Genomic DNA, 22,275 nt, shown 5'->3' with positions numbered 1-22,275 from the left:
GCAAGATCATGACGCAATCTGGACTTAATCGACAAGAAACGGCAATGAACAATTTCTCCAAACCATGCCCGTTCATCACGATCCACGGGACAACGTTCACACAACACAGGACATTGTTACGATTTTGATCCGATAAAGCAGAATCTGTCACGACATAGTCACAATTGTAATCCGACTAGACAAAATCGACTGAGTTTCCCGAATGTTACGGGACGCACCATACTGTCGGGAGTGCATGGCCGACCACACTGGACCTTTCCCGATCCGTAGGACTCTGTTACGAACGTGTACGACTGCGTTCAGACAATGATAGGACATTCTAGATCATTGAGGATAGTAATTCGACTTTTTCACTTTTCGTGTCGTAGCGCTATCTGATCTCAAATGGGAGCCATAATCGGCACTGTGTGAACGCAGCTTTATGAAATATCACAAATGAACTTTCTGTTGATATAATGAACTTGTTCAAATATATATTGGGCGACTGCGTAGTTTCTTTTCTCAAACGGACTGATCATTTTATATACGTGGGTACTTCGAAAATACTGGCCAAAGTATTTTCGTTTGAACGAAAAAACGCTTGTTCGCTGGAGATGAACAAAAACGTGATAGTGTCTACTACTTTCAGAGGAACAAACTATGCTTGCCGTAGAAGGCGACTATACTTGTCGTAAAGGCGACTAACGGGATCGGGTGGTCAGGCTCGCTGACGTGGTTGATGCATGTCATCGTATCCCAATTGCGTGGATTGATGCTCATGATGTCAATAACTGGATTGTCTGGTCCAGACTCGATTATTTACAGACCGTCGTCATACAGCTGAAATATTGCTGAGTGCGGCGTTAAGCAACAAATAAACAAACAAACAAACAAATCAGAGGAACAAATTGTACAAGTAATATATTCTCTTTTCAAATTCATCCCATCATGTGATCCCAGCCCCTCTCACCCTCCGAAAATTGAATAGTCAATTCTAAAAAATGTTGTAGCCACAGCAACAAGGGGAGACTACTCGAGTGATGAAATTGCTCTTCTGGCTTCCATTCGAAACAACACCAGCGTGGACGTCAGACCGATACAGAACACTGTCGTCACGTCCACCATCTTGCTGTTTGCTCTCAATGATGTGGTAAGTGTATCCTACACACCTGCGGCCTGTGAACTGAAGTGAAATCTCGATAGTCGGAAACTTTGCTAGTCGGAAACCTCGGTAGTCGGAGACTTCGATAGTCTGGAAACTTTGTTAGTCCAGAAACCTGGGTAGTCCGGAAACCTTGTGGTACGGACTACTGATGGGAACGCCTGTCTATGACGAAAGTACGTACCATGATTCATTAATCCGGACTATAAGAACAGTAATGTCTGGATTAACGGGGTCTCCCTTTGTAAATGTATTGAGATAAAACATCCTCAATATATGCATGGTTCACGTACAGTTGTGAAAATTTAAACACTTCATAAAATCAGTTTGTTATCATACTAACGATACCGTGATTATTTCACACACATATTCTTATGGGACAAAAAAAGAGATCGCATGAAAAGTTAGGAACAGTTCGTAGGGGATTATATTCAAGGCTAACTGCAAAGTATTATTCCAAAGTATGTATCCAGTCGCTACCATGTCGCGGAAAAGCTAGCACCCATGGATTGCCTTGTATGGTAGGAGATTGATGGACAATTGCTGCTGCGTAAAAGTAGTCATCATTACGAGACAATACATGACAGTAGCGAACAAATGGCAAGAGGTAGTCATGATTAGATCGGGGAACTCACCCCAACAGGCTGCTAATGATCTCAACAAAAACATGAAAAAACATGAAACATCCTCGTGAGGTTGTAGAGATAAGTCGTGGAACCCTTTGCGCGTAGGATTGGTCGTCAGTAGAAGTTGGAACACACCCGCCAACACATAGGTCTTGTGCAATTGGATCTTGTTAGGAATAGGAATATACCAGAACTGTTTTGGCCAGCTGAAAGACCTGACATTATAAATAAAACCATCTGAATGATCAACTTAGACGTCGTGTGCCGCAATGTCATGTGGCATCTCACAGTCTTTGCAGTTCTGCAAGAGGAGTGGCTCCAAACTCCACTGACTGCCACCAGACCAGTGGGGTCACATTCGTTAAAACTATGACGTTACATAGCTGTCAAATATACAAGTCACGACCATTGGTTCAATTCATGCGATCCCTTATTTTGAGTCCACCAGGACGCGATGCAGGACAACAGAGATGACAAGAAACCCTTTTAATGAATCCACCCTTCGCTGTATTTCTAATACGCCATTTATCCTTTGCAGAACATCGGCTCGGAAACCATGTCCTTGTCGGGGGCTTTGGTGGTTGTGAGTATATTAATGATGACGATGATGATGATGATGAAAAACAAATCCAGCAAATGAAATATATACGATTTATGCCCATCCGATAAATATTGTTTTATAATATTTATGAATCTTATCTTTTGATCTCAAATACAAACGATGGAGATCGCAGGAAGGATTGTTTTGCATTGGCTGTCCAGTAGTGTAGTTCTCACCAGTCACTGACAACGTACTACGGGTGCCTCATTAATCAGTCTACGAAATTGCTCATAAAAGAAGAGATGCACCGCATCCCATATTTGTGATAAACATAAAATATTATCACAAACATGTGTTTCATATTACCAAAGTAGATGAAATCGGATCTGTGTGCATGACAATCTTTTCTGACGACTTGAAAATATGAGGTTTTTTCATAGCTAATTTAGTGAGATTCTATTCCTGTGGCATCCCTGATGTATAGTTACTTAGGAGAACACAGTATAATATGTCTGAGTTTGCTAAGTGTTGAGTTAAAATAACAATATGGTCACATGTAACCAGTATTGACACATTGATATGATCACGTGTACAGTGAGTGAGTGAGTGAGTGAGTAGGGTTTTACCCCGCTCTTAGCCATATTCCAGCAATATCACGGCGGGGGACACCAGAAATGGGCTTCACACATTGTACCCATGTCGGGAATCGAACCCGGGTCTTCGGTGTGACGAGCGAACGCTTTAACATGTTGGCTCTCGATGTGATCACGTGTGCAGTAATTAACCTCGACGTGATCACATGTAGGGTATTGGCACTTGACATGATCACATGTTTAGTACTAAGCCTCGACGTGACCACATATCTAGTATTGACACATTGCCATGATCACGTGAATTGTATAGACATTGACATGGCCACCTGTATAGTATTGACCCTCGACCTGAAAACATGTACAGTATTGACCCTCGACCTGAAAACATGTACAGTATTGACCCTCGACCTGAACACATGTACAGTATTGACCCTCGACCTGAAAACATGTACAGTATTGGCCCTCGACCTGAAAACATGTACAGTATTGACCCTCGACCTGAAAACATGCACAATATTGACCCTCGACCTGACAGCATGTACAGTATTGACCCTCGACCTGAAAACATCTACAGTATTGACCCTCGACCTGAAAACATGTACAGTATTGACCCTCGACGTGATCACATGTACAGTATTGGCCCTCGACCCGAAAACATGTACAGTATTGACCCTCGACCTGAAAACATGTACAGTATTGACCCTCCACCTGAAAACATGTACAGTATTGACCCTCGACCTGAAAACATGTACAGTATTGACCCTCGACCTGGAAACATGTACAGTATTGACCCTCGACCTGAAAACATGTTCAGTATTGACCCTCACTGTGATCACATGTACAGTATTGACCCTCGACGTGATCACGGTATACTATTGACATGATCACATGTACAGTATTGACCCTCGACATGATCACATGTATAGTATTGGCCATCTACCTGACCACATGTATAGTATTAACATGATCACATCTACAGTATTGACCCTCAACGTGATCACATGTACAGTATTGACCCTCAACGTGATCACATGTATACTATTGACATGATCACATGTACAGTATTGACCCTCAACGTGATCACATGTACAGTATTGACCCTCAACGTGATCACATGTACAGTATTGACCCTCAACGTGATCACGGTATACTATTGACATGATCACATGTACAGTATTGACCCTCGACATGATCACATGTATAGTATTGGCCATCGACCTGACCACATGTATAGTATTAACATGATCACATCTACAGTATTGACCCTCAACGTGATCACATGTACAGTATTGACCCTCGACATGATCACATGTATACTATTGACATGATCACATCTACAGTATTGACCCTCGACATGATCACATGTACAGTATTGACCCTCGACATGATCACGGTATACTATTGACATGATCACATCATCAGGAATGACCCTCGACATCATCACATGTTCAGTATTTACACTCGACGTGATCACATGTATAGTATTGACATGATCACATCTTCAGTATTGACCCTCAACGTGATCACATGTACAGTATTGACCCTCAACGTGATCACGGTATACTATTGACATGATCACATGTACAGTATTGACCCTCGACATGATCACATGTATAGTATTGGCCATCGACCTGACCACATGTATAGTATTAACATGATCACATCTACAGTATTGACCCTCAACGTGATCACATGTACAGTATTGACCCTCGACATGATCACATGTATACTATTGACATGATCACATCTACAGTATTGACCCTCGACATGATCACATGTACAGTATTGACCCTCGACATGATCACGGTATACTATTGACATGATCACATCATCAGGAATGACCCTCGACATCATCACATGTTCAGTATTTACCCTCGACGTGATCACGGTATAGTATTGACATGATAACATGTACAGTATTGACCCTTGACATCATCACATGTATAGTATTGACATTATCACATGTACAGTATTGACCCTCAACATGATCACATGTACAGTATTAACCCTCGACGTGATCACATGTATAGTATTGACATTATCACATGTTCAGTATTGACCCTCGACATGATCACATGTACAGTATTGACCCTCGACGTGATCCCATGTATAGTAGTGACATTATAACATGTACAGTATTGACCCTCGACGTGATCACATGTACAGTTTTGACCCTCAACGTGATCACATGTATAGTATTGACATGATCACATGTACAGTATTGACCCTCAACATCATCACATGTACAGTATTAACCCTCGACGTGATCACATGTATAGTATTGACATGATCACATGTACAGTATTGACCCTCGACATGATCACATGTACAGTATTGACCCTCGACGTGATCACATGTATAGTATTGACATTATCACATGTACAGTATTGACCCTTGACGTGATCACATGTATAGTATTGACATGATCACATGTACAGTATTGACCCTCAATGTGATCACATGTACAGTATTGACCCTCAACGTGATCACATGTATAGTATTGACATGATCACATGTACAGTATTGACCCTCGAGATGATCACATGTATAGTATTGACCCTCGACCTTACCACACGTATAGCATTTACCCTCGACCTGACCACATGTACAGTCTTGACCCTCGACAAGATCACATGTATAGTATTGACTTGATCACTTGACTCTTGAAGTGATCACATGTACAGTATTGACCCTCTACATGATCACATGTACAGTATTGACCCTCGACATGATCACATGAACAGTATTGACTCTCGACATGATCACGTGTACAGTATTGACCCTCGACATGATCACATGTACAGTATTGACCCTCTACATGATCACATGTACAGTATTGACCCCGCGACATGAGCAAATGTACAGTATTGACCCTCTACATGATCACATGTACAGTATTGACCTTCTACATGATCACATGTACAGTATTGACCCTCGACGTGATCACATGTATAGTATTGACATTATCACATGTACAGCATTGACCCTCGACATGATCACATGTACAGTATTGACCCTCCACATGATCACATGTACAGCATTGACCCTCGACATGATAACATGAACAGTATTGACCCTCCACATGATCACATGTACAGTATTGACCCTCTACATGATCACATGTACAGTATTGACCCTAGACGTGATCACATGGACAGTATTAACCCTTGACATGATCACATGTACAGTATTGACCCACTACATGATCACATGTACAGTATTGACCCTCGACATGAGCACATGTACAGTATTGACCCTCTACATGATCCCATGTACAGTATTGACCCTCGACATGATCACATGTACAGTATTGACCCTCGACATGACCACATGTATAGTATTGACACGATCACATGTACAGTATTGACCCTCGATGTGACCACATGTACAGTATTGACCCTCGACATGATCACAAGTACAGTATTGTTTGACCCTCTACATGATCACATGTACAGTATTGAAATGATCATATCTACAGTATTGACCCTCTATATGATCACATAGATAGTATTGACCCTAGACATGATCACAGGAACAGTATTGACCCTCGACATGACCACATGTACAGTATTGACATGATCACATGTACAGTATTGACCCTCGACATGATCCCATGTATAGTATTGACATGATCACATGTATAGTATTGACATTATCACATGTACAGTATTGACATGATCACATGTATAGTATTGACCTTCGACATGATGACATGTACAGTATTGACATGATCACATGTACAATATTGACCCTCGACATGATCACATGTACAGTATTGACCCTCGACATGATCACATGTACAGTATTGACCCTCGACATGATCACATCTACAGTATTGACCCTCGACGTGATCACATGTACGGTATTAACCCTCAACATGATCACACGAACAGTATTGACTCTCAACGTGATCACATCTACAGTATTGACCCTGAACATGATCACTTGAACAGTATTGACTCTCGACGTGATCACATGTGCAGTATTGACCCTCGACATGATCACATGAACAGTATTGACCCTCAACATGATCACATGTACAGTATTGACCCTCGACATGATCACATGTATAGTATTGACGTGATCACATGAACAGTATTGACCCTCGATGTGATCACATGTACAGTATTGACCCTCGACGTGATCACATGTACAGTTTTGACCCTCAACGTGATCACATGTATAGTATTGACATGATCACATGTACAGTATTGACCCTCAACATGATCACATGTACAGTATTAACCCTCGACGTGATCACATGTATAGTATTGACATTATCACATGTTCAGTATTGACCCTCGACATGATCACATGTACAGTATTGACCCTCGACGTGATCCCATGTATAGTAGTGACATTATCACATGTACAGTATTGACCCTCGACGTGATCACATGTACAGTTTTGACCCTCAACGTGATCACATGTATAGTATTGACATGATCACATGTACAGTATTGACCCTCAACATCATCACATGTACAGTATTAACCCTCAACGTGATCACATGTATAGTATTGACATGATCACATGTACAGTATTGACCCTCGACATGATCACATGTACAGTATTGACCCTCGACGTGATCACATGTATAGTATTGACATTATCACATGTACAGTATTGACCCTTGACGTGATCACATGTATAGTATTGACATGATCACATGTACAGTATTGACCCTCAACGTGATCACATGTACAGTATTGACCCTCAACGTGATCACATGTATAGTATTGACATGATCACATGTACAGTATTGACCCTAGACATGATCACATGTATAGTATTGACCCTCGACCTTACCAGATGTATAGCATTTACCCTCGACCTGACCACATGTACAGTCTTGACCCTCGACAAGATCACATGTATAGTATTGACATGATCACATGTATAGTATTGACATGATCACATGTACACTAATCACCATCACGTGATCACATGTACAGTATTGACCCTCGACGTGATCCCATGTATAGTAGTGACATTTTCACATGTACAGTATTGACCCTCGACTTGATCACATGTACAGTTTTGACCCTCAACGTGATCACATGTATAGTATTGACATGATCACATGTACAGTATTGACCCTCAACATGATCACATGTACAGTATTAACCCTCGACGTGATCACATGTATAGTATTGACATTATCACATGTTCAGTATTGACCCTCGACATAATCACATGTACAGTATTGACCCTCGACGTGATCCCATGTATAGTAGTGACATTATAACATTTACAGTATTGACCCTCTACATGATCACATGTACAGTATTGACCCTAGACGTGATCACATGTACAGTATTAACCCTTGACATGATCACATGTACAGTATTGACCCACTACATGATCACATGTACAGTATTGACCCTCGACGTGATCCCATGTATAGTAGTGACATTATAACATGTACAGTATTGACCCTCGACGTGATCACATGTACAGTTTTGACCCTCAACGTGATCACATGTATAGTATTGACATGATCACATGTACAGTATTGACCCTCAACATGATCACATGTACAGTATTAACCCTCGACGTGATCACATGTATAGTATTGACATGATCACATGTACAGTATTGACCCTCGACATGATCACATGTACAGTATTGACCCTCGACGTGATCACATGTATAGTATTGACATTATCACATGTACAGTATTGACCCTTGACGTGATCACATGTATAGTATTGACATGATCACATGTACAGTATTGACCCTCAACGTGATCACATGTACAGTATTGACCCTCAACGTGATCACATGTATAGTATTGACATGATCACATGTATAGTATTGACCCTCGACCTTACCACACGTATAGCATTTACCCTCGACCTGACCACATGTACAGTCTTGACCCTCGACAAGATCACATGTATAGTATTGACTTGATCACTTGACTCTTGAAGTGATCACATGTACAGTATTGACCCTCTACATGATCACATGTACAGTATTGACCCTCGACATGATCACATGAACAGTATTGACTCTCGACATGATCACGTGTACAGTATTGACCCTCGACATGATCACATGTACAGTATTGACCCTCTACATGATCACATGTACAGTATTGACCCCGCGACATGAGCAAATGTACAGTATTGACCCTCTACATGATCACATGTACAGTATTGACCTTCTACATGATCACATGTACAGTATTGACCCTCGACGTGATCACATGTATAGTATTGACATTATCACATGTACAGCATTGACCCTCGACATGATCACATGTACAGTATTGACCCTCCACATGATCACATGTACAGCATTGACCCTCGACATGATAACATGTACAGTATTGACCCTCCACATGATCACATGTACAGTATTGACCCTCTACATGATCACATGTACAGTATTGACCCTAGACGTGATCACATGTACAGTATTAACCCTTGACATGATCACATGTACAGTATTGACCCACTACATGATCACATGTACAGTATTGACCCTCGACATGAGCACATGTACAGTATTGACCCTCTACATGATCCCATGTACAGTATTGACCCTCGACATGATCACATGTACAGTATTGACCCTTGACACGATCACATGTACAGTATTGACCCTCGATGTGACCACATGTACAGTATTGACCCTCGACATGATCACAAGTACAGTATTGTTTGACCCTCTACATGATCACATGTACAGTATTGAAATGATCATATCTACAGTATTGACCCTCTATATGATCACATAGATAGTATTGACCCTAGACATGATCACAGGAACAGTATTGACCCTCGACATGACCACATGTACAGTATTGACATGATCACATGTACAGTATTGACCCTCGACATGATCCCATGTATAGTATTGACATGATCACATGTACAGTATTGACATTATCACATGTACAGTATTGACATGATCACATGTATAGTATTGACCTTCGACATGATGACATGTACAGTATTGACATGATCACATGTACAATATTGACCCTCGACATGATCACATGTACAGTATTGACCCTCGACATGATCACATGTACAGTATTGACCCTCGACATGATGACATCTACAGTATTGACCCTCGACGTGATCACATGTACGGTATTAACCCTCAACATGATCACACGAACAGTATTGACTCTCAACGTGATCACATCTACAGTATTGACCCTGAACATGATCACTTGAACAGTATTGACTCTCGACGTGATCACATGTGCAGTATTGACCCTCGACATGATCACATGAACAGTATCGACCCTCAACATGATCACATGTACAGTATTGACCCTCGACATGATCACATGTATAGTATTGACGTGATCACATGAACAGTATTGACCCTCGATGTGATCACATGTACAGTATTGACCCTCGACATGATCACATGTACAGTATTGACCCTCAACCTGATCACATGTACAGTATTGACCCTCGACGTGATCACATGTATAGTATTGACGTGATCACATGTACAGTATTGACCCTTGACATGATCACATGTACAGTTTTGACCCTCTACATGACCAGATGTATAGTATCGACCCTCGACATGATCACATGTACAGTATTGACCCTCGACGTGATCACATGTATAGTATTGACATGATAATATGTACAGTAATGACCCTCAACGTGATCCCTTGTATAGTATTGACATTATCACATGTACAGTATTGACCCTCGACGTGATCACATGTACAGTATTGACGCTCAACGTGATCACATGTATAGTATTGACATGATCACATGTACAGTATTGACCCTCGACGTGATCACATGTATAGTATTGACGTGATCACATGTACAGTATTGACCCTCGACGTGATCACATGTACAGTATTGACCCTTGACATGATCACATGTACAGTATTGACACTTGACACGATCACATGTAGAGTATTGACCCTCGATGTGACCACATGTACAGTATTGACCCTCGACATGATCACAAGTACAGTATTGTTTGACCCTCTACATGATCACATGTACAGTATTGAAATGATCACATCTATAGTATTGACCCTCTATATGATCACATGTATAGTATTGACCCTAGACATGATGACAGGAACAGTATTGACCCTCGAGATGACCACATGTACAGTATTGACATGATCACATGTACAGTATTGACCCTCGACATGATCCCATGTATAGTATTGACATTATCACATGTACAGTATTGACCCTCGACATAACATGTACAGTATTGACCCTCGATGTGATCACATGTATAGCATTGACATGATCACATGTATAGTATTGACATGATCACATGTATACTAATCACCATCACGTAATCACACGTACAGTATTGACCCTCGACGTGATCCCATGTATAGCAGTGACATTATCACATGTACAGTATTGACCCTCGACGTGATCACATGTACAGTTTTGACCCTCAACGTGATCAAATGTATAGTATTGACATGATCACATGTACAGTATTGACCCTCAACATGATCACATGTACAGTATTAACCCTCGACGTGATCACATGTATAGTATTGACATTATCACATGTTCAGTATTGACCCTCGACATGATCACATGTACAGTATTGACCCTCGACGTGATCCCATGTATAGTAGTGACATTATCACATGTACAGTATTGACCCTCGACGTGATCACATGTACAGTTTTGACCCTCAACGTGATCACATGTATAGTATTGACATGATCACATGTACAGTATTGACCCTCAACATCATCACATGTACAGTATTAACCCTCAACGTGATCACATGTATAGTATTGACATGATCACATCTACAGTATTGACCCTCGACATGATCACATGTACAGTATTGACCCTTGACGTGATCACATGTATAGTATTGACATGATCACATGTACAGTATTGACCCTCAACGTGATCACATGTACAGTATTGACCCTCAACGTGATCACATGTATAGTATTGACATGATCACATGTACAGTATTGACCCTAGACATGATCACATGTATAGTATTGACCCTCGACCTTACCACATGTATAGCATTTACCCTCGACCTGACCACATGTACAGTCTTGACCCTCGACAAGATCACATGTATAGTATTGACATGATCACATGTATAGTATTGACATGATCACATGTACACTAATCACCATCACGTGATCATATGTACAGTATTGACCCTCGACGTGATCCCATGTATAGTAGTGACATTATCACATGTACAGTATTGACCCTCGACTTGATCACATGTACAGTTTTGACCCTCAACGTGATCACATGTATAGTATTGACATGATCACATGTACAGTATTGACCCTCAACATGATCACATGTACAGTATTAACCCTCGACGTGATCACATGTATAGTATTGACATTATCACATGTTCAGTATTGACCCTCGACATGATCACATGTACAGTATTGACCCTCGACGTGATCACATGTATAGTATTGACATTATCACATGTACAGTATTGACCCTTGACGTGATCACATGTATAGTATTGACATGATCACATGTACAGTATTGACCCTCAACGTGATCACATGTACAGTATTGACCCTCAACATGATCACATGTATAGTATTGACATGATCACATGTACAGTATTGACCCTCGACATGATCACATGTATAGTATTGACCCTCGACCTTACCACACGTATAGCATTTACCCTCGACCTGACCACATGTACAGTATTGACCCTCGACGTGATCACATGTACAGTTTTGACCCTCAACGTGATCACATGTATAGTATTGACATGATCACATGTACAGTATTGACCCTCAACATGATCACATGTACAGTATAAACCCTCGACGTGATCACATGTATAGTATTGACATGATCACATGTACAGTATTGACCCTCGACATGATCACATGTACAGTATTGACCCTCGACATGATCACATGTACAGTATTGACCCTCGACATGATCACATGTACAGTATTGACCCTCGACATGATCACATCTACAGTATTGACCCTTGACGTGATCACATGTACGGTATTAACCCTCAACATGATCACACGATCAGTATTGACTCTAAACGTGATCACATCTACAGTATTGACCCTGAACATGATCACTTGAACAGTATTGACTCTCGACGTGATCACATGTGCAGTATTGACCCTCGACATGATCACATGAACAGTATTGACCCTCAACATGATCACATGTACAGTATTGACCCTCGACATGATCACATGTATAGTATTGACGTGATCACATGAACAGTATTGACCCTCGATGTGATCACATGTACAGTATTGACCCTCGACGTGATCACATGTACAGTATTGACCCTCAACCTGATCACATGTACAGTATTGACCCTCGACGTGATCACATGTATAGTATTGACGTGATCACATGTACAGTATTGACCCTTGACATGATCACATGTACAGTTTTGACCCTCGTCATGACCACATGTATAGTATCGACCCTCGACATGATCACATGTACAGTATTGACCCTCGACGTGATCACATGTATAGTATTGACAAGATAATATGTACAGTAATGACCCTCAACGTGATCCCTTGTATAGTATTGACATTATCACATGTACAGTATTGACCCTCGACGTGATCACATGTACAGTATTGACGCTCAACGTGATCACATGTATAGTATTGACGTGATCACATGTACAGTATTGACCCTCGACGTGATCACATGTATAGTATTGACGTGATCACATGTACAGTATTGACCCTCGACGTGATCACATGTACAGTATTGACCCTTGACATGATCACATGTACAGTATTGACACTTGACACGGTCACATGTAGAGTATTGACCCTCGATGTGACCACATGTACAGTATTGACCCTCGACATGATCACAAGTACAGTATTGTTTGACCCTCTACATGATCACATGTACAGTATTGAAATGATCACATCTACAGTATTGACCCTCTACATGATCACATGTATAGTATTGACCCTAGACATGATGACAGGAACAGTATTGACCCTCGAGATGACCACATGTACAGTATTCACATGATCACATGTACAGTATTGACCCTCGACATGATCCCATGTATAGTATTGACATTATCACATGTACAGTATTGACATTATCACATGTACAGTATTGACATGATCACATGTACAGTATTGACCTTCGACATGATGACATGTACAGTATTGACATGATCACACGTACAATATTGACCCCCGACGTGATCACATGTACAGTATTGACCCTCGACATGATCACATCTACAGTATTGACCCTCGACCCGATCACATGTACGGTATTAACCCTCAACATGATCACATGAACAGTATTGACTCTCAACGTGATCACATCTACAGTATTGACCCTCAACATGATCACTTGAACAGTATTGACTCTCGACGTGATCACATGTACAGTATTGACCCTCGACATGATCACATGAACAGTATTGACCCTCAACATGATCACATGTACAGTATTGACCCTCGACATGATCACATGTAAAGTATTGACGTGATCACATGAACAGTATTGACCCTCGACGTGATCACATCTACAGTATTGACCCTCGACGTGATCACATGTATAGTATCGACCCTCGACATGATCACATTTACAGTATTGACCCTCGACCTGATCACATGTACAGTATTGACCCTCAACGTGATCACATGTATAGTATTGACATGATCACATGTACAGTATTGACCCCCAACGTGATCACATGTACAGTATTGACCCTCGACATGACCACATGTATAGTATCGACCCTCGACATGATCACATGTACATTATTGACCCTCGACGTGATCACATGTATAGTATTGACATGATAATATGTACAGTAATGACCCTCGACATGATCCCTTGTATAGTATTGACATTATCACATGTACAGTATTGACCCTCGACGTGATCACATGTACAGTATTGACGCTCAACGTGATCACATGTATAGTATTGACATGATCACATGTACAGTATTGACCCTCGACGTGATCACATGTACAGTATTGACCCTTGACGTGATCACATGTACAGTATTGACACGACCACATGTATAGTATTGACATTATCACATGTACAGTATTGACCCTCAACGTGATCACATGTATAGTATTGACATGATCACATGTTCAGTATTGACCCTCGACATGATCACATGTACAGTCTTGACCCTCGACATGATCACATGTATAGTATTGACGTGATCACTTGTACAGTATTGACCCTCGACGTGATCACATGTACAGTATTGACATGATAATATGTACAGTATTGACCCTTGACGTGATCACATGTACAGTATTGACCCTCGACATAACATTACAGTATTGACCCTCGACATGGTAACATGTACAGTATTGACCCTCAAATGATCACATGTAGTCTTGACCATCGACATAACATGTACAGTATTGACCATCGACATGATCACATGTATAGTATTGACATGATCACATATACAGTATTGACCCTCGATGTGATCACATGTATAGTATTGACATGATCACATATACAGTATTGACCCTCGACATGATCACATGTATAGGATTGACCCTCGACGTGATCACGGTATACTATTGACATGATCACATCTACAGTACTGACCCTCAGCATGATAACTTGTACAGTATTGAACCTCAACGTGATCACATGTACAGTATTGACCCTCGACATGATCACATGTAAAGTATTGACGTGATCACATGAACAGTATTGACCCTCGACGTGATCACATCTACAGTATTGACCCTCGACGTGATCACATGTATAGTATCGACCCTCGACATGATCACATTTACAGTATTGACCCTCGACCTGATCACATGTACAGTATTGACCCTCGACGTGATCACATGTATAGTATTGACATGATCACATGTACAGTATTGACCCCCAACGTGATCACATGTACAGTATTGACCCTCGACATGACCACATGTATAGTATTGACATGATCACATGTACAGTATTGACCCTCGACGTGATCACATGTACAGTATTGACGCTCAACGTGATCACATGTATAGTATTGACATGATCACATGTACAGTATTGACCCTCGACGTGATCACATGTACAGTATTGACCCTTGACGTGATCACATGTACAGTATTGACACGACCACATGTATAGTATTGACATTATCACATGTACAGTATTGACCCTCAACGTGATCACATGTATAGTATTGACATGATCACATGTTCAGTATTGACCCTCGACATGATCACATGTATAGTATTGACCCTTGTCCTTACAACATGTACAGTCTTGACCCTCGACATGATCACATGTACAGTCTTGACCCTCGACATGATCACATGTATAGTATTGACGTGATCACTTGTACAGTATTGACCCCCAACGTGATCACATGTACAGTATTGACCCTCGACATGACCACATGTATAGTATTGACATGATCACATGTACAGTATTGACCCTCAACGTGATCACATGTATAGTATTGACATGATCACATGTACAGTATTGACCCCCAACGTGATCACATGTACAGTATTGACCCTCGACATGACCACATGTATAGTATCGACCCTCGACATGATCACATGTACATTATTGACCCTCGACGTGATCACATGTATAGTATTGACATGATAATATGTACAGTAATGACCCTCGACGTGATCCCTTGTATAGTATTGACATTATCACATGTACAGTATTGACCCTCGACGTGATCACATGTACAGTATTGACGCTCAACGTGATCACATGTATAGTATTGACATGATCACATGTACAGTATTGACCCTCGACGTGATCATATGTACAGCATTGACCCTCAACGTGATCACATGTATACTATTGACCCTCGACATGATCACATGTATAGTATTGACCCTTGTCCTTACAACATGTACAGTCTTGACCCTCGACATGATCACATGTATAGTATTGACCCTTGTCCTTACAACATGTACAGTCTTGACCCTCGACATGATCACATGTATAGTATTGACGTGATCACTTGTACAGTATTGACCCTCGACGTGATCACATGTACAGTATTGACATGATAATATGTACAGTATTGACCCTTGACGTGATCACATGTACAGTATTGACCCTCGACATAACATTACAGTATTGACCCTCGACATGGTAACATGTACAGTATTGACCCTCAAATGATCACATGTAGTCTTGACCATCGACATAACATGTACAGTATTGACCATCGACATGATCACATGTATAGTATTGACATGATCACATATACAGTATTGACCCTCGATGTGATCACATGTATAGTATTGACATGATCACATATACAGTATTGACCCTTGACATGATCACATGTATAGGATTGACCCTCGACGTGATCACATGTACAGTATTGACCCTTGACATGACCACATGTACAGTATTGACCCTCGAAATGACCACATGTACAGTATTGACCCTCGACATGACCACATGTACAGTATTGAAATGATCACATGTACAGTATTGACACATGTCGACAGCTTTGGAATGACCCTCGACTGATGTGGGACCCGGCTTCTGCGGGAGGAATACAGAAGATAGTTGTCAACACCAAATACATCTGGAAGCCACCACTGGTCATTGAAAATGAGTATGTATACATGAGCGAACTGTGGCATTTACTACACCAAGGACGTGAGTAATATTATGCGTAATTTGGTTTGTAAGTAATACTGTGTTCAAATTAAAACTGTCGTAGTTACATAGAGTACTACCTTGCTACCCTCTGAGAAAAGTTGGATGTGTTTTACAAAAAAAACTGTTCGCCAGACATGCACATACATGTATCCTTAAAAAAATGTGAAAAAAAACCAGAACTGAATTTGACCGCTTGCCATGCTGACAAAATACGTTAAAAAAACATAATATATTTGTTCTGAGAATAGAATTGTATCTCTTGAATCAGTGACCGAAAATAGTCTGTGTCTTTGCCCCCCTTTCGTGCCATTTTCCCTTTTCAGCGACCAATGGAATCTTCTGTTTCGGAAGGTGCCCCAGGACTGGTCATCATGTGGCTTTGACGTTTTGAATTTACATAAACCTGAATCACCGACACCAATCTCTTCCCTCCCCAGCATCAACTCAGCGGCCGTTCTAGGAAGCGACGGCACCCCTCTCCGAGTGTTCCCAAACGGCGAAGTAGTATGGTCTCCCCCCTTCTCTACGACCTCCAGCTGCTCTGCAGACATAACGTACTACCCCTATGACAAGCAGACATGTTCTCTGACGCTGGTTGGCTGGAGTTACACCACGGATGAGGTAGATCTCCTCACTGACCCAAACAGTCCGTTCGAAATGAAGTATTTCACCAATAATGGAGAGTGGGAAATGTTGGGCACTGGATACGAATACATTAACGTGACCCAGGGTGATATGACATTCCGGAAACTGGTGTTCAAGGTAACTGTCCGTCGACAATGGCAGTTCTATGGCCTGAACATCATGCTGCCCCTTATCCTCAACTCCATCTTGATGATGGTGGTGTTTGCCTTGCCGATAGAGTCTGGGGAGAAGATGGGGTACTGTCTGACTGTCCTCCTGTCCTACATCGTCCTGCTGACTATGATAGCTGCCAACCTGCCGCCCATATCCAGTCAGACGTCCATCATCCGTGAGTGGCTTAGTGAAGTAGTGGCGGATGTGATGGTAGACGTTACATCATCATTAGTTACATCAGATGTACAGTTAGTAGTTGTAGATGTGTTAGAGTGAGAGTTTAGGGTGCCTTCATTAGTATGTCAGCCAACCACAAATGGGCTTCACTAACTGAACCCAATGGGCTTTGTGAGGCAACAATTTTAACTGTTCGGCTACTCCATCGCCTCATCTTCATCGTAGCAGCAATAGTGAGTGAGTGAGGAAGTGAGTGAGTGAGTTGGGTGTAACGCCGCTATGAACAGTATTCCAGTTATATCCCGGCGTGTCAGCTTACTTAGGGAGGAAAGCCCGAAGTGATGCAGGTCTCACTTCGGTCAAACTCACGAGCACGGTTATGGTGCTGACAAACCTAGAAATGTAATCGGGTCTAACCGGGATTCGAACCAACGGTCATAGGTTTTTGGCGCGCCCAAAGGCTGCAACTCTGCACAGGGAGCAGCATCAGCACCCATCATACAAGACGGAAACGAAGTAAGTCACGAAACAACTTGTGTATTCTTACTTACTATTTTTATCCGATACGACACGTTCTCATTTCTCGATATAAACTTTTCGGAAGAACAGAAATTGGCAGCTGTATGATATGGACCAGAATAAACTGTAGCTGTATGATATAGACCGAATAAGCAGTAACAGCTGTATGATATAGACGATAAGAAACTGTTGCTGTATGATATAGACCAGAAGAAACCGTAGCTGTATGATAAAGACTAGAAGAAACTTAAGCACCTGTATGATAAAGACGAGAGGAAACAGTGGCAGCTGTATGATATAGACCAGATTGGTTGGTTGGTTGTTTAACGCCGCACTCAGCAATATTTCAGCTATATGACGGCGGTCTGTAAATAATCGAGTCCTGACCAGACAATCCAGTTATTAATATCATGAGCATCGATCCACGCAATTGGGATCGATGACATGCATCAACCAAGTCAGCGAGCCTGACCATCCGATCCCGTTAGTCGCCTTTTACAACAAGCATAGTCACCTTTTACGGCAAGCATGGGTTGCTGAAGACCTATTCTACCCCGGAATCTTCCCGGGTTGATATAGACCAGAAGAAACTTTAGCAGCCGTATGATATAGACGAAAGGAAACAGTAGCAGCTGTATGATATAGACCAGAACAAACAGTAACAGCTGTATTATATAGACCAGAAGAAACAGTAGTAGCTTTATGATATAGACCAGAGGAAGCTGTAGCACCTGTATGATATAGACCAGAGGAAACTTTAGCAGCTGTATTATATAGACCAGAAGAAACAGTAGCAGCTGTATGGTATAGACCAGAAGAAACAGTAGTAGGTGTATGATATAGACCAGAGGAAACTGTAGCAGCTGTATAATATAGACCAGAAGAAACAGTAGCAGCTGTATGGTATAGAACAGAAGAAACAGTAATAGGTGTATGATATAGACCAGAGGAAACTGTAGCAGCTGTATAATATAGACCAGAAGAAACAGTAGCAGATGTATGGTATAGACCAGAAGAAACAGTAGTAGGTGTATGATATAGACCAGAGGAAGCTGTAGCAGCTGTATTATATAGACCAGAAGAAACAGTAGCAGATGTATGGTATAGACCAGAAGAAACAGTAGTAGGTGTATGATATAGACCAGAGGAAACTGTAGCAGCTGTATGACATAGACCAGAGAAAGCTGTAGCACCTGTATGATATAGACCAGAGAAAGCTGTAGCACCTGTATGATATAGACGAGAAGAAACAGTAGCAGCTGTATGATATAGACCAGTAGAAATAGTAGCTGTATGATATAGACCAAAAGAAACTTTAGCACCTGTATGATATAGACCAGAGGAAACAATAGCAGCTGTATGATATAGACCAGAAGCAACTGTAGCAGCTGTATGATATAGACTAGAGGAAACTATAGCACATGTACGATATAAACCAGAAGCTGTAGCACCTGTATGATATAGACCAGAAGAAACTGTAGCAGCTGCATGATATAGACGAGAGATGTTATAGCAGCTGTATGATTTAGAACAGAAGAAATATAAACTTTATGATATAGACCAGAGGAAACTATAGCACATGTACGATATAAACCAGAAGAAGCTGTAGCACCTGTATGATATAGACCAGAAGAAACTGTAGCAGCTGCATGATACAGACGAGAGAAAGCTGTAGTACCTGTATGTAGTAGCAGCTGTTGGATATAAACCTGAGGAAACGTAACAGCTGTATGATATAGAGTAGAAGAATAGTAGTAGCAACTGTGCGATATTGACCAGAAGAAGACGTAGCAGCTGTATGATATGGAGAGGAGGAATAGTAGCAGCTGTATGATACAGGCCGGAAGATATAGTCGCAGCTGTATGATATGGAGACGAAGAATGGTAGCAGCTGTATGCTACAGGCCGGAAGATATAGTCGCAGCTGTATAATATGGAGAGGAAGAATAGTAGCTGCTGCATGATAAATAGGCTTAAAGATATAGTAGCAACCCATGACGTCTGTTAATAACATTTTCTTCAAGAATACTTTACTTCTAAACTGTTAAATTGGGTATGAAGAACCATTGTCATGTTGCACTTGAATACGTATACTGTTCAGTTAATAAGCCTCATATGTACACGTGTACATCACCCATGAGTAAATGTAGATACTCACTATTTGTCCTTTTCAGAGGTGTACCTGTCCGTGGTCATGTGTGTAAGCACTGCAGGCACACTCTGCACTATCGTCGTTCTCCGCCTGTACCACCAGGATGAGGCCAAACCAGTTCCACCTTGGCTGCAGAAGGTCACCCAGTCCTTCCTGTCTCCCCTGGCGTGCCTCACCTGCACGTCAAACAGAGTGGTGTCCCTTAACGGAAAGAAAACATCTCCCAAACGTGGCTACAGTTCAAAAGAGATTGCTCACATACTGGACAAATTTCTCTTCCGTATTTTCGGAACCTTCATGACTGTCATGACGATTGGGTTCGTTTTGTCCCTTATGAGTAATTATTTTTGACATGATGATGTGCCGCTCTCTGTGCAGCAACACTTCTTGTGGATGTGGAACTGTTCCGTTCCGATCAGAAACAAGTGTGCACCAGTGCATGTCGTAATCCGCCTGAAACAGTGGACTACTCCAGGAACACATTATTGATGACACAGCCGTACCCCTCGGCACAGGCAGGTCTCACTATTGTCAGCCTACGTTGATATATCTTTAATGGAACACTACTCAGAATGTCAACGTAGGTGGTTTCGTGTATTTGATTTATTGGTTTATTACGATTGTTTATTTGTTTATACACCCAATTCAACTCAATGCGTGATCTTGTCTCTAGAACACATACAATAAATACAATTGTTCTGCAGCAACAATGCAGCAACAGCATGTCGATTTTATTTTGTCTTTTTCACCTGAAACACTTTCGGTAACACAGAGTACATTTATCGTTTATCGTCTCTTGGTAACATTTAACCACTTGTCTAAACTTTGATTCGTGCGAAGCTGAAGAACGTAATGTTGCACATAAATAATACTAGGGCACATGTTACCCTGGACCCTTAGTTTTATATGTCAAGGTCAATCCTGCGTTGGTGAAAGTTCATACCATGGATGTTCATTGAGAATGTGCATTGAACTATGAGCTGTGTCTGGGCGGGCGTCATTCTATGGGAAGTCTAGCTGACCATCAACACCACATAGGGCCCCAGACCGGGCTTATAACGAATATGAAGCTTTTTGAGTCGCCATCAATACGGTGTGTTCTGTATCGGT

At 41.4% G+C, this 22,275-nt stretch overlaps 1 protein-coding gene across 1 annotated transcript in view; it reads left to right on the top strand.

Annotated features, from left to right (window-relative positions):
• The window catches only part of LOC124149034 (acetylcholine receptor subunit beta-like 1), a 30,433-nt gene extending 8,545 nt beyond the window's left edge, over positions 1-21,888 (top strand). The window contains exons 3-7 of the mRNA XM_046520365.2: positions 990-1,129; positions 2,306-2,350; positions 17,363-17,472; positions 17,957-18,492; positions 21,188-21,888. Of these exons, the coding sequence (XP_046376321.2) occupies positions 990-1,129; positions 2,306-2,350; positions 17,363-17,472; positions 17,957-18,492; positions 21,188-21,516 (1,160 nt within the window). The 3' untranslated portion in view covers positions 21,517-21,888. The remainder of the gene's footprint in view (positions 1-989; positions 1,130-2,305; positions 2,351-17,362; positions 17,473-17,956; positions 18,493-21,187) is intronic.
• Positions 21,889-22,275: the final 387 nt, after the last annotated feature.

This window comes from Haliotis rufescens, unplaced genomic scaffold, assembly GCF_023055435.1.
Source record: "Haliotis rufescens isolate VD_foot unplaced genomic scaffold, xgHalRufe1.0.p SCAF_8, whole genome shotgun sequence".
In the NCBI taxonomy this organism is placed as follows: domain Eukaryota; kingdom Metazoa; phylum Mollusca; class Gastropoda; order Lepetellida; family Haliotidae; genus Haliotis; species Haliotis rufescens.
This window is presented reverse-complemented; position numbering and strand designations above follow the sequence as displayed.